The sequence below is a fragment of the Trachurus trachurus genome (assembly GCF_905171665.1).
Source record: "Trachurus trachurus genome assembly, chromosome: 17".
In the NCBI taxonomy this organism is placed as follows: domain Eukaryota; kingdom Metazoa; phylum Chordata; class Actinopteri; order Carangiformes; family Carangidae; genus Trachurus; species Trachurus trachurus.
The window spans coordinates 6,400,047-6,415,813 of record NC_139900.1 but is presented as its reverse complement, the minus strand read 5'-3'; the positions used below and the strand labels follow the sequence as shown (position 1 = coordinate 6,415,813).

Here is a 15,767-nt window from a genome sequence, read left to right as displayed (position 1 = left end):
CAAAACTCATCAAGTGAGACGGAGAAAGAGATGGGAGAGCATCAGGAAGAGGAAGCAACAAGATAGAGAGAGACAAAAGAGACCGAGAGAGGAGAGGAGGGGAGGAGGCATGGCAAAGAAAGAGAGAAAGAGAGAGAGGGGAGGAGGAGGAGGAGGAGGAGGAGGAGGAGGTGGGAGGAGATCGGAGGCAGTCAAGCAAACCATGAGCAAGCAAAAAAAGGGGCGAGAGGTCACCTCAGGTCATCGGGCACAGCGAGGAGAGAGACAGAGGAGAGAGAGGAAGGAAGGAAGGAAGGAAGAAGGGAAGGAGGGTAAATAGAGAGATGGGGGAGGAGAAGAGGAGGAGAAGAGGGGGAGGAAAGGAGGAGGGGGGGTCCGTGAGGCCCCTTTGGTTGCAGAGTCACAGTCTCCAATGATCACTTTTGTGACTATGCAACTGGGCTTATATTACTAGCTGCAACATCACAAAAATGACACTGGCAACCGCTAGTTAGCTGGTAAAACAGGGGGGAGGGGGGGCGGAGGAGGGGCGGAGGGGGGGTTATAACGATGTGTCGGCTCAGTCAGTTGTGAGTGAGGTTATAAACAAACGAAAACCCAAAGAAAAAGAAGAAAAAAAGAAACATGCCGGCACGAGCAACACAGAGGAAGGAGGAGGTGTTTCAGCCGCCGTCCAGAAAACCATCGAGGTGGAAAAGAAGGAAGCACCAAAAAAGAAAAGGTGTGGTTAGGGGGTTGTAGGGTTGTGGGTTGTGGGGGAGGGGAGGGGAGGGGGGGTCGTTTGTTACAAAAACTTCACATCCGCTGAAATAAAAGTGAAAAATATCTCCCTGTGTGTTTTCTTCTCCACGGCGCTCCGACCCCGGCCGGCGCCCTGTGAGTAAAAGCAATATGTCCAGACCACAAACCCTCTCTCCTGATAACTCACAGGACTGATGCTCGGCAGCAACGTGGCCAATATATATATTTATATATTTATATACAGTATATATATATATATATATATAGCTCTGGAAAAAAATAAAGAGACCACTACTCCAAAATGTTCTTAATAAATCAGCCTTATCTCTACATGTGGCAGCCATCGATTCCAGTGTCTAAAAAAGAACACTGCTGCGATTAAAAATAGGGATTTTTCCACCAATTTTGATTTCTAAACTCTTCCTAAGTTTAAAAAGTAGTGTAGTTAGTTATACAAGGTCTGAAAACACCTGAATTTTTTTTGGTTATTTTGACCTGTTGCCATTTTCTGCAAATAAATGCTCTAAATTACAACATTTTTATTTCCAATTTGGGAGAAACTTTGTCAGTAGGTTATAGAATGAAACAAAATTGTTCATTTTACTCAAACACATAGCTATGAATAGTAAAAAATCTGAGGAACTGATCATTTTGAAGTGGTCTCTTAATTTTTTTCCAGAGCTTGTAGCTATATATAAAAACGTAGAGTCAGAGAAGAAGTGAAAAATAAAGGAGGTGGAGGACCGGGGCGGCTCCCTGCTAATAGGCAATACAGTATATCAGTTTTAAAAGAGGGAGGAGGAGGAGGAGGAGGAGGAGGAGGGGTGTGGGGGTGGCGGCTATAAAGGCGCCACAGATAAAGAATCGCTCCGGCAGAGTTCCCTCTATGCATCCTCAATTACACTCTTATCGACTGGAAAAAGCCTGGGATGTTTGAGGATATACAGATATATATATATATTTATTCTCTCTCTCTCTCTCTGCATCTCAGGGTCACAAGTCTAAACTCCCGGAGTGAGATGTGAGAGGTTTGAAGTTTATTATCCTGTGAGTGAGTCACAGAAGCTGCACAAAGCCCCGTGTGGCTCTGGGGCAGAAACTAACAAGTAAAAGTCCCAAAAAAAACCTTCAACTTTATTCAACGTCCTTCAACTTCTTATTCTTTTTTTTTTTATAAATAAAGACACAAACGTGCATGAACAACTAAACCATCAAACGCCTCGATGACTGTGATGCATTTGAGGACCTGTTGGGTTTATGTGAGTTCACATGGAGACGATTTAAAACGATGCAAAGTAACACAACAGATACAGTTACGCAAAATGTGATCGTCTCCTCGTGTCGCTCTACCGGACGTCTTCTTCCTCTTCTTTTGTTTTTATTTTTTATTTCTTACAAAGGTGCGCTGGCTTTGTTCACCCAGAGAAAAGACAAAGTTACAGATACAGTAACCGCCTCGGCCCCTTTGAGAGACTTCCCCCTTCAACACATTATCATCACACAGAGCGGAGTTCCTCAGCTCTGCTCCGGTCGAACCAGAGTGTGTTTCCCTCTGAAGACCTTCACTTCACTTCACTATCTACATTAAACACACTTTCTGTTCTTCAAATAAAAAACCGGAGTTCCAGGAAAACTCTTCAAATAAAAAGACTTTAGAAGAAGTTCTTCAAAAAAAAACTTTGATGACACGACAACTCTGTGGAAATGTGCACCAGCATCTTCCTGCTCGTGCACATTCACCCACATCTGGTTGAATGGCTGACATACAGTATAACTGGATGGGAAGCCAGTGAGGGATCACATTGTTTTTAGAGAGTGGACGACAACATTAACACAAACTTCACTTTAAAATAAATTAAAAAAACAAAACAGAAATAACCCACTGCAAAGTAAGATTTTCATTATCAGGGAAACTCACCTTTCCACTGTACAAATGACAATAAACACTTTTGACTTTTGACTTGACTTTAAAGGGATAGTAGCATTTTTTTTTAAAGTGGGGTTGTATGATCTACAAATAGCCCCTAAGTACTTTAATTGCAGTAGCAGACTCTCTGCACTCCTCCTGTTAGCAACGCCAGCCCATAGCCCTGCCCAGAGATTTACAACATACAGTGTTGTGAACGGACCCAAAGAAACGGCCTATTTTCACGGCCTAAAAGAGGTTTTACCTGAAAAAAAATACACAGTTCCATTGTTCACTATAATATAATTTTTTCCGCAGAGAGTCTTCTACTGCAATTAAAGTACTTACGGGCTATTTGTAGATCATACAACCCCACTTTAAAAAAAATGATACTATCCCTTTAACGTTTGTTTGTTTCCACCAGGTTTGTGGTGAAGCTCCCTACCTGCGGAAGTCGAGCAGCGTCCGGCTGGTCTCCGGGACGTTCTGGTTGAGCCAGGTCAGGAAGTGGAACTGGGTGACGGTCCGCGTCTCGTTGGTCTGCATGTTCTTCAGGTAGAAGCTCCGGACCAGGAAGTCGTCGCACCAGATGTGTTCGGACACCAGGTTGACCTGCAGGTAACAACATGTGGTGATGAGGTTCAGCTCCAAACCAACACCGTTTGCCACCTTTACTGTTTTTATTTTGATTTTATTTCATTTATTCTATTTGTTTTATTATCAATACAGCTGATTATGGTTGTATGTCTTTATCCTGACAGTTTTATCTCACTCCGTAAAGCAGATCAGGTTTTTGGTTTTATGTTTTTCTAAATGTTTTTGATGACAATGTTAGTTTTTGATCTTTAAAGCACTCTGTAACTGTGTTTTGAAAGGTGCTATACAAAAAGTGTATTACTATTATGAACGATTAAATGTCATCAATCAAGAAGAACTAAAGAAATGTCAATTCAACTTATCAGAATCTCCTTGTTTCAACTGAGGCATGGTTTTGAGGACGTATAGCTTTAATAAAAGACACTCTATTAAACTCTTTTAGGATAAATAAGTTTATATTCTGACTTGTTCAGAATGATGAAGTCAAGTTAATACATTGTATTTATTATTCTTCACAGTTGGAGCCAGATGTTGACATTAAATTGGGCTGAAACTGACCAATGAGCAGGTGCAGGTGCATCTCAATAAACTACAATATCATGGAAAGGGCAGAGGGTTAGGGAAACTCGTATATTATTTTATTTAGATTCATTACACACAGACTGAAAGATTTCACATCTTTATTTCTTTTAATTGTGATGCTTCTGCCATTCAACATCTCAAAAACATGTGAGCATTGTGAATAAGTTCAACCTAATGGTGACTCTAACTCTAAACAGGCTACACCGTCATATTCTCATTTATTAAGATGCACCTGTGAATGCAGATCAGACAGTGACAGCCAATCAGATCCCAGAGTTTTTACCTCGTAGATGTGGTAGAGGTTGGAGCCCTCGTCGGGCCAGTAGTGGTAACACTGCTTCACTCCGCTCTCCACCAGAGGCGTCAGCATGACGATGACCACGCAGCCGTTCTCCCAGACCATCTGCAACAACAAAACACACACACTCAGTCCCAGAGACAGACACACACTCTCGTCGTCTGGTCTGGACTGGTCTCTGGCTCGGCGCCCGGAGCAGCAGCAGCAGCAGCAGCAGCAGCAGCAGCAGCAGCAGCAGCAGCAGCAGCGTCACCCTCTCCGTCTCTCTGACTCACTCTCACTCTGAAGGTCTCTGACTTGTGGATTGTGGGTAACGCAGCTCTGTGCAGACCGAGTGTGAACGGCTTCTTTAATGAGGAGGAGGAGGAGGAGGAGGAGGAGGAGTGTGTTTTATTTCAGCTTTCTCAGGCTGCTCTTAAAGCTCAGTGACAGTGACAGTCACATTTATAGCTTCATACAGTGATCCGTTCACCACTTCATGTTCTTTAAGAAGTTTCAAAGTTTGATTAAACGTCAGATGTTTGGAGCTGTCCACACTTCCCATGATCCGCCCACTCACTGGACACTGGTCTGTCATTAGGGTTGTAAAATTCTGGGAGTTTTCAAAGTTGGAAACTTTCAATGGGAATTCACGGGAATATATAGGGGAATGGGCTCCATGCACAGCTCCACTACTTCCTGAACTTAAGGCAGCTCCTTTATTTCCTGTTTTACATTATTGGACAAACTGATTAATCCAGGTGTGTCTGAGTAGTCACAATGGTCAAACACACCTGGATTGTAATCAGTATGTCCAATAATGTAAGACAGGAAATAAAGGAGCTGCATTAAGTTCAGGAAGTAGTGGAGCTGTGCATAGAGCCCATTAATGGGAATATAGGGGAATAAATTTGAAATTTACAAAATTGAAGGTTGGCTCTTAACAGGGAACTTAAATATAGTTGGGGAAAATATATTGTAGCATAATCTTGGTTAAAACTTTTAAAAATTGAATGCAAGTACACTTGAATATCTATATGCTTTTCCTCAATCACATCACTGCAGGGCTATTGAAGCCACATGCACAGATGATTTCTTGCTTAACTTCCCATGGAAAGTTTCTGGAAATTTACTGGAAATTTACTGGAAATTGTCCGCCCCTTTGAAACCCTACCTGTAATTAGTTTTTATTTATTTTAATTTTTATTTAACCTTTATTTACCCAGGCAAGCAAATTAAGAACAAAATTCTTATTTTCAAGTGCAGCCTGAAAAGAGCTAGAAGCTATAATATACATTTTGTGCAAATTATCTGACATGTTTTGGAGGGGGGAGATGTGTTTGAGACAAAATGAAATGTAAGTTTGAAAACCAAACACTCATGGACACATTCGCTGTTTTTCAAACTTTGCTACAGAAGCAACCAGCGGAGTCGTCGACAGCGTTGTGGCGGCGCGAAGAGTAACGGCCTTCAGGTCTGTTCCTAACTCCCCTCCCCTAGCGGCAACCGGGCGTGTGCTCTTATTTTTCCTGCTGGCAGTCGTATTCACACAGCCGGGGGGGTAAAGGAGGCGGGGGGGGGGGGAAGCTCTGGAGATCCATTGGGCTGCGATGGGAGGCAACAGTCGGCCGTTAATGGAAGCCATAAAACAAAAAGCGCTGCCACATCATGGAGTTAGATAATCAGGACGGCTGCACCTGCCGCTCAGCCGGAGAGACGCCGCGCCTCCACCGAGATTTAACACACCTTAATTGCAGGCGGCTGTTGAATTACTGCCCCTCTCACCCCCCCCCCCCCCCCCCCCCCCTCTCCCTATCCCCCCTGCTGCTTCCACTGATTGGTCTCATGCATCTAAAGATGTGACCGTGCACTTTTTTGAGAAACGGTGTTAATTCACTTCAGCTGACTGGGGGAGAGCGACACTTTCCTTCTGCTGAAACTTTTCTGAACTTAAACGTTATTTATCCAGGAGACAGTGAAGTGCACACGGAGCTCTTTTCTCTTCTCTTCTCGCTCTTTGCTGCTCATTAATGAATGAACATCCATCCATCCTACTGTTACCTATTTACATCTATTTACATATTTATGTTTAGCATTTTTTACAGGTTGTGCATCTCCTGGATCAACGTCTTTGATTTACCTCGTCTCTGATTGGTCAGTTCAGTGACATGTGAGTTAGAAACAGGAAGTTGCTGCTGTAGCCGATAAAGTACAATGATGGAATAACAACGTTATAAATAAATAATGTTACTTTTTCAGTAACAAGGGAAAGAAGAAGGAGAATAACGATGATGAGCCATGAACCTGAGCCACGCCGAGATGTTACAGTCTATGGACGTAACGTAACAACAACAATGGCTTGTTAAAGGTCCAGTGTGTAATAATTGTCAAGGTTTATTGGCAAAATCTGAATATACTACCCATGAATACCCATGAAAAAGTGTATATTCGCTATAAAATAAAGCTTGTTTGGTTTTTGTAGCCTTATAATTCTTCTTTTATACATGCATATAGCAAGGGTCTTGCTTTAGAGAGCATCGTCGTCTTGCGCTGCCATGTTTGTACGGCAGCCTGAATGGAAAATTCAGCCAACTAGAGAGCATATATATAGAATATCTCAGTTTTCACCTTATTTTACACACTGGACTTTTAAAGTATCACACACACAACAACGCAGTGTAGTGTAGGAGGGCGGTGGGGGTCCAAGTAATTTAAAGTAACGCGATAGTTGCTTTTCCTGGTGATTAGTTACTTTTATAATGTAGTAACTCAGCTACTTTGTGGGGAAAACAACTTTTTAAAAGTAACGTGTCCAACACTGGTAGAGGTTTTATTTTATTGTTTATCAGCAGTCGTTCATATCCGACCCTCACTCTCAGGAAGCTGGTTGTATTTGGAGCTAAGGCTTCAGTATCCACGGCGACATCGATGAGGACGACGCCTGCGCAGCATCCACACCTACGGCGGCGCTGCGCTGCGGCGTGATGTGATGTGGAGTGATGTGATGGGATGTACGCGGTGTAATAACCTTGGCAGCTCCTGATTAAAGCTTCTGATAAGACGCAGTAAAGCTGGTTTAGTCTCACAGCCGGAGGTCTGAAGGTCTAAAGCCTGGGAGCAGAGGAGCTGCTGCTGCGTCACCGACCTGAGCCCCAATCCACCACGAGGGCCGAGCCCGCAGACCACAACGTTACCGTGGTAACAGCCCATGCCACTTGCCCGCTGTCCCAGGGCATCCAATGACAAAAGACCCCCAAACAAACAGGAAAACATGGCTCATCGCTTGTGAGATGTTAACACTGTTACAGAGAGGGAGCGATGGGCGATGGTTATCACTGTGGTTTAATACAGTACAGGCTGATAAGGGACCAATAAGTGTGTGTGTGTGTATGTGTGTGTGTGTGTGTGTGGTTTTTGTGAGTCAACAGTGCAAAGAGAATTTAAAAAAGACGATTTATGACAAATTGTTTAGATTTTAAACAAGAGGTCTCTCAGGTGGACGAGCAGGAAACGTCCCTCATTTCATTCTGCACCAGCAACAATGCAGCAGGGACAAGAAGCTGTTTAACAAGGGGACCTGTCCTTCTTACACACACACACACACACACACACACACACACACACACATTGGTCCCCTTCCCACACCTTCTTACACACACACACACTGCCCCCCTTGACACCGACACACACACACATATATAGAGTATATACAACACGACCAGCAAGAATAACACATCGATTTCTTGGTCTCAGATTCAAATCCAATCCAATATTTGTGACAGTGGGAAAAGTGTTTTCTGTCTCCTGCATTAACAATGTGTCTCATTGTCAACTGGTTCCTGTGTGTGTGTGTGTGTGTGTGTGTGTGTGTGTGTGTGTGTGTGTGTGTGTGTGTGTGTGTGTGTGTGTGTGTGTGTGTGTGTGTGTGTGTGTGTAATAGTGGGGAAGTGAGCATAATGGTGAAAGAGAGATTAACAACGACAGCCACAGAACAGGCCGCTCTCCCATGTGGGTCGCTGCACTAATACAAATCGGCTAACTCTTGTTTAAGAGAAGAGAACGTATTGATTTTTATTGTGTGTGTGTGTGTGTGTGTGTGTGTGTGTGTGTGTGTGTGTGTGTGTGTGTGTGTGTGTGTGTGTGTGTGTGTGTTTTTACCTGCCAGAAGTCAGCCACCGTAGAGGGCAGAGGGCCTTGAGTAGCGATGTAGGCCGGGTTCCTGGGATCGTGATCCATCTGAGGAGCAGAGAAGAGAAGAAGAGGAGAGGGAGGCGATGTCACTTCCTGTTTCACAAATAACAGATTCACAAATAATCAAAACGAGCAACCGTGTCAGTGAACGCAACACACAACAAAAACCAAGGAAGTTCAAGACGAGAAGATGGAATAAGTTACGACTTTAAAGTGAGGTGCAGTTAAATTGGTGTTATACAGCCGAGGCGTTCAATGACATCCAGTAAAACAGAACCACCACAATAACAGGCAGTTAAATGACGTCAAGTATCACAGTGATGACACAGTGATGATGTAATGCTCCTGTTATAAACCTCACATCCGTCATGATAAATAGAGTCCAACACGTCCGTGCAAGTCCTCAACACTAAACTCCTCACTAAACGACCTCCTTTTCTTTTTAACTCTCCTTGTAAAAACAGAATCAATATGATTGATTTCCTTCGAGCAGCAATGAGGAGAATATTTTCGCTCGATATGCGTGATAAATTGTTTTCTTTTGATGACGTCTCTCCATTAGCCCGTTCGTATTTCCTCTAAAAGTTAATAGTTTACATGGTGTTTCGCGTCGCTTCTCTTCACAGCTGGAGGCTTGTCACTGAAGGAGGTGAGGAGTTTTCAGCAAATTAGACTTCCTCCTCAACTTAATGGAAATTACAGGAGGATGGCGAAAAAGGAAAAAAAAATAAAAAGACGAGAGTGACAAACGTGAGGTGAATTTGCGGGGAAGTGGGTGACGCCCCCTCCTCCCTGCCTATTACCATGCAAATTGTACGGTAAATGCAATAATTGGCAGGACCAATTTAGCTGGAAGCAATTACAGGAGGAAGACAGGATGATTTCTGGGGCTTTTCCGCCCGCAGAAAATTGTCTTTAATGGTCGTGTGTTGGCTTTTATGAATACCAAACAATGGTGAAGGCACTTCTATTGAACTTAACATACAGGAGCTCAGAGGGAGCGAGAGAAGGTGACATGGTGACATCATGGCCACATTATGGAGACATCATAGAGACATCATGGAGACATCATGGAAGCATTATGGAGATATCATGGCGACATTATGGAGACATGGAAGCATTATGGAGATATCATGGGGATATTATGGGGACATTATGGAGACATTATGGAGATATTATGGGGACATTATGGAGACATTATGGAGATATTAGGGGGATATTATGGAGATATTATGGAGATATTAGGGGGACATTATGGAGACATTATGGAGATATTAGGGGGACATTATGGAGATATTATGGAGATATTAGGGGGACATTATGGAGATATTATGGAGATATTATGGGGACATTATGGAGACATTATGGAGATATTATGGAGATATTAGGGGGACATTATGGAGACATTATGGAGATATTAGGGGGACATTATGGAGATATTATGGAGATATTATGGAGACATTATGGAGACATTATGGAGATATTAGGGGGACATTATGGAGATATTATGGAGATATTATGGAGATATTAGGGGGACATTATGGAGACATTATGGAGATATTAGGGGGACATTATGGAGATATTATGGAGATATTAGGGGGACATTATGGAGATATTATGGAGATATTATGGGGACATTATGGAGACATTATGGAGATATTAGGGGGACATTATGGAGACATTATGGAGATATTATGGAGACATTATGGAGACATTATGGAGATATTAGGGGGACATTATGGAGATATTATGGGGACATATGGAGACATTATGGAGACATTATGGGGACATTATGGGGACATATCACAGCTGGAGGTGTCAGAGGGTTTCACCCACACAAACCAGAGTATGACGTAAATATATTCAATGTTCTGCAATGTTCCCTGATCTCTACAACGCCATAAGCTTCACACTGGACCATCATCATCATCATCATCATCAAACATCTGCAGCCAGATGTGGGTGTAAAGTGCCAGCCTCCATGTTTTTGTGGATATTTTAAAAGGAAATACAGTGGTTTTTGGTTTTTGTGGGCGGTTGAATGTGAATGTATTGAAATATTGGTTCTTAAAGGAGCATTTCAAATCCTGTGAATTGCTTTTTTATCCACCAAAGAGAGGTAAGGCCTGGAGAACAGGAAGAGAAAGAAGGACCAGGATGGATGGATGAAGAGAAAGAAGAACCCAACGTGGAGAAATCAAGAAAGACAAGAGAGAGAGATTTAAAAAAGAAGTTTGGGGAAGAGAGAGATGGTAAGATTAAAAAATAACTGGTGACAGATGAAAGAGGTCTCTGCAGATACACGACACACCCTCCCTCTGATGACACCACAAACGTGTGTGTGTGTGTCTTTTTCTGTCTTACACACACCCCTCGGTAATGAGGAACAAAAATTTGGAGGATGTGACAAGTGTAATTATCACAGTTCGTTTTTTTTTTTTTTTGGTCTTTTCATTGGAAAGAAGGGGAGTGTGTGTGTGTCTGTGTGTGTGTGTGATGAAGTTTTACGATGGAGCCAACTGTTACTACAGTCTGACACCTCAGTGGGGGTGAAGGTGACAGTGTGTGTGTGTTCATGTGTGTGTGCTTGTGTGTGACAGACTGGCGCTGATAAACTGTTTGCTGGCAGCCACATGAATTACTAGTAACTGTGAATCTTTCCATCGGGACATGAGACGATTGTTCTTCAGACGTGTCTCACACTGACCGACGTCTATTTTTTTATTCTATTTATTTATTTGAACTATATTAATTTATATTTATTAATTATATTTATTTGAAGCAACTGTCGACCACACTGGCTGTTTCACTGATACGAATCCAGGACAAAATTCACATCTCTGCCATAATTATCAGCAGAGCCGTCACTAACATTAATTCCCTTTGTCCCAAACACTTCAACAATTAAGTATTTCAACATTTATTGTAAAACAAACAGAATTATTTTTAATCATTGGGCTTTTCTATTGGGTCACTTCATAACGTTCCCAAGGCAACAGGGGGGAAATGGCTGCGTAAACTAAACATTCAGCATTATTCAACTTTCAGTGAAGATATACAGTACTGTGCAAATGTTTTAGGCAGGTGTGGAAAAAAAGCTGAATGCTTTGAAAGACAGAAGTGTTAATTTTTTCCCCCATCAATTAACAAAATGCAGTGAATTAAAGAGACGAGAATCCTAAATCAAATCAATAATTGGTGTGACATCCCTTTGCCTTCAAAACAGCATCAATTCTTCTAGGTAAGGTACTGTACACCTGCACACAGTTTTTGAAGGAATAGGCCGGTGGTTTTTTCCAAATATCTTGGAGCTCCTCAGATCCTTCTGTCTCTACATGTAATCCCAGACAGACCGGATGATGTTGAGCTCAACAGCACTTTTTCACGCCCGCCTAAAACTTTTGCACAGTACTGTATGTGAATTTTTTTGCAACAGAAATGCAGGGATTATGAACTCATACAAGCCCTGTGTATTTTGCGCATTCTGCATAGAAATCAGTGGCCAAAGTGCAACTATGGCTGATTATGCGTTGAATTAGGCGATTGCATAATCACGTCTTTTTTTTTCTTTTTCTGGAGGGACTGAAGACTTGATGGTTAAAAACTAAGCGAGCGACATCTAACGTGACTTTGCAACGTTTTAATTCCATCATTTAACAAATCCATGTTGCCCGTTAGCACTGAAACACAACATCTGGTTGATTTACATTAATAATCATCCAGTGATTCATTCCCTTCTTTTTTTTTTCACACCCAGCTGCACTGCCTCCAAGGCCTCGGTCACGTTTATCTTTGCTCTGCTCCACCTCCAAAGAGGCCAAAGTCCTGGTGGTCTGATGAACCTGTATGAGTCACATCAGCACCTGTTGATCAGGACACAGGCTCGTTGTGGTGCAGCACTTTGTTTTTTTTAATGAAGAACAACTTTGAGCATGTCATTAATCTTCATTATGGTTGAACATTACAGAACAACCATGAAATGTGTTTTAACACCAGAGGAAAGCGGTGTGACGTTCAGGCTCCAGGAGGCCGAGAGGAAGAACCAGTTTCCTCCGGAGAGACGGTGAGGAAGGTGAGGGGGGAATCAAAATGTCAGCAGAGGAGAGAGGCTCTTTAAATAACCTAAGTGTGTGTTTGTGTGTGTGTGTCGTACATTCACATACATTCATTCTTTAGTGTATGTCTATGTGCCTGTGCATGTCTGCGTGGGTGTTTGCACTGTATGTTTTCTGTCATCTCTGTGTGTGTGTGTGTTGCAGATGTTTTTGCATTTGTGTGTTTCTGGCATTAGACAAGGTTGCTCTTTTGTTCCTGTATACTTTTGATTCCCTCTCTCTCTCTCTATCACAAACACACCAACATAAACACACACACACACAGACACATTTCTTGGTGTGACGCCCAGATTTGAAATGCATAGCGTTTCTGTTGCTTTTAATGGAACACCACTGTGTCTGCCTCCAGGGAAACGTAAAGCTACTGTTTCAACACTGGTTTCCACATCGACTCACTCACTCACTGAATTCACATGGTTTTTCCTTCCTTCTTTCCTTCCTTCCTCTCCTCTTTCCTCCCTTATTTCCTTCCTTTGGGCTGTGTTGCTGTTTAACTCTGCACCGAGCCGAGGAGAAGGGCTTCAGCAAGTCGAGCGCATCGTAACGGGCAAAAACACACAAACCAGTGTCACATTAACATAACCCCAAGGTCAGAAACAATCACTTCCCAGGACCGCACCAATCGTTTTCTCCCCACAGATAAAGAAGCGAGTGAAGAGCCATGTGCACGTGCCCCCCCACCCCCACACACACACACACACCTACCTACCCCCCCCGGGCCAGCGAACACCACTCACCCGGGGTGTTTTCTGTGTAACAACCATTAATATTCATGGTGCAGAACATACACACCGGCGCAGGGCTGCTGAAGCTAAGCAAGCGTTGCATCAAAATTTATATTGTTACAACGCAAGGCTGCCTTTGTTCCCATGACGCCCCGTGGGGGCCGGTGGTAGTGGTTTAGGGGGGGCCAGTGGGGGTGGCGTGGTGAAACAGAGTCAGAATGCAGAGGAGCTACTTACGATTGGGCTGGCGTTGATGTAGTCGGAGTTGGATTGGCTGTTCTCCACCTTCAAGGTGATTCTGGAGTGATCGTCTGCAACACAAACAGAGAGGAAGTCAAAGCGTTTAGTCGTTGGAGGAGGAAGAGGAGCAGCGTTTACTCCGTTCTGGTTGGTCAAGGTGTTTTCCAGCTTCATCTCAGATGCTGTAAACCTTTTTTTTTTTTTTTTTTTAATGTTCTTTGATTTTCCTCAGAGATTCGATCAAATGATTTTTTTTTTGGCTCATTTTCAGTGTCAGACGCCTCAAACAGCTTCACACAACCCTGAGCGGTCAAGAGGGAGGTTACCTTCTGCTGCCGGGTGGATCTTCACACACCTCACAAGGTTTTAAGCTCTAATGTGACGTTTCAACACTAAACTGTCTAAAAAAAATAAATAAAAAAAACCACCTGCTCTGATATTATCCCAAAATGTGATTTTAGGTTCTAAGAGATTTATAAAGACTCAATTTTTACACCAGAGGTCACCAACTATATTTGTTGAAGGGCCAGACACCAGATCGTGACAGCTCTGTGGAGAAATGGCATCGTGCTAATGCTAATGCTAATGCTAACTAGCGGTCAGCCGGTACTGTAACGTTTCCGGTGCAGGTGTGAAGCTGCGGGTTTGTCGTGTTCGTCTGCAGGTGAGTTAGTGTGAAATTATTCAGATGTGTTTCCAGTCCGCTGTCCTGCTGCTCGTTAAATACGGTTAGCGTTAGCTTAGCTTTAGCTACTAGCTGCTAGCTGCTCCCTAAAGGCGTACATGGCAACCAGTACAATTGAAGGTTGGAGCGAGTGTGAGTGCGACACTTACTGGAATTAAGCTTGTAGCTAATACCTTTAACTTATCAGACAAAGAAGCCAAACACATGTCGGTCACCTAATTAATGTGAAGCTGGTTTTCTAGTTGTTTCTTCTGGTTTGAATCCCCTGGTCTGTTTTTTATGTGTGAGTGGAGACACTTCAGAAACCAAACCAGGAGAAGCTCTTGACAACAGAGGTGAAGAAACCTCCTATGAGGACACATCTACTGTACATTAACTGCTCAGATTGACAGGATGTGATATAAAGTGTTATGTATCTGGTGCAGCTGTTGGTGAAGTTGCATTTCAGAATCAGATTAAAACTCTCTGATCCGACACCCTGGAGGAGATCTGCCCTGCGTCGCCGCTGCTGCTCTGAAATATTGCGGAGTAAAACATGGCCCGGTTCATACATCTCCCCCTCCGGCCTGCAGCGATAGTGGCGAAACAGTTCTGAAAATCTTTTTTGGAAGAAGCCAGTGGTGCTTCAAATAGGAAGCACAATTTATTCCTGACAAACTGCTTTCCCCTGCTGACAACCTGGATTTCATTAAGCCCCGGCCCGGTGGAGAGAATGGGACAGCACTTTTTTAGATGGGCTATTTCCACAGAAGCTTAGAAATTTTAATCATTGATGAGGTCGGTGCAGGAGAGCTTTAATAGAAAACTAATTTACAACCCTTCTGCTCACTGCATCTGCCCCTGCGTCCTGATAATAGAGGCCGGGCTCGGAGAGAGAGAGGGAACGGGGAAGTGTTGTCGAGGAGTGGTGGGAGTAACGGCGCCATGTTTGAGAGACACTGCCGTCTCTTCTTTTACACGTGTTACAAACGTCTTTAAAACAGCGAATTAAGACGTAGATCTCAGGTTAAACACAGGAAGAGCTCCTGCGCAATATACACTGAGCTTTACAGCTACAGTCTCACCAGGAACCTCATTAAAGGTGCATTACACCACTGATTTACAGCACTGCTCATTGAACGCCACAATGGAGTCTTGTTAACACACGCTGAGTTTTTGTAGATAAGTAAAGCTACGTCTTTTGTGCAGCCATTGAAATGCAGCTCACGAGTTGAAGCAATTTCCTGTCGGTTAATTAAATCATTACGTTATATGAAGTCATTTGGCAGATACCTCTGGATGTTCAATTCAACACTGATATATGAGGAGCATCACTAAAGCTTCAGTGCAGCAGGAGGAGATGGTGGAAGAACTGCATCTATTCAATAAGTGGAGGGGAAGATTTTTAAGGAACTCGATACATTCAACCTTTAAATGACCTAATGATGGTTCTGGCAAACAAAAATCCACATAGTTGATCAGTTTTTAACGGCAGCGCTTTATAAACATCTCCAGGTCGAACACAACAGCAGAGGTTTTGACAGACGTACAGTAGCAACAGTCGACAGTGAAATAGCAACTCTCTATCTATTGAGTACGGTGTCCCTCAGGGATCGATACTTGGGCCTCTTCTGTTCTACATCTACATGCTCTGCGTCGCTTAGGTCGTCTGCAAACATGGGATTTTCATTCATCTTTATGCAGATGATTCTCTGCTGTATTTCCTAAT

At 43.1% G+C, this 15,767-nt stretch overlaps 2 protein-coding genes across 2 annotated transcripts in view; both read right to left on the bottom strand.

Annotated features, from left to right (window-relative positions):
• The window catches only part of retreg1 (reticulophagy regulator 1), a 332,731-nt gene that overhangs the window by 25,544 nt on the left and 291,420 nt on the right, over window positions 1-15,767 (bottom strand). The gene's annotated exons all lie outside the window — the stretch shown is intronic.
• LOC311000094 (receptor-type tyrosine-protein phosphatase N2-like) overlaps window positions 1-15,767 on the bottom strand; it is a gene marked incomplete at both ends in the record, with an annotated part of 265,882 nt that overhangs the window by 18,609 nt on the left and 231,506 nt on the right. The window contains 4 exons of the mRNA XM_083990729.1: window positions 3,093-3,259; window positions 4,110-4,229; window positions 8,262-8,339; window positions 13,372-13,445. Of these exons, the coding sequence (XP_083846855.1) occupies window positions 3,093-3,259; window positions 4,110-4,229; window positions 8,262-8,339; window positions 13,372-13,445 (439 nt within the window). The remainder of the gene's footprint in view (window positions 1-3,092; window positions 3,260-4,109; window positions 4,230-8,261; window positions 8,340-13,371; window positions 13,446-15,767) is intronic.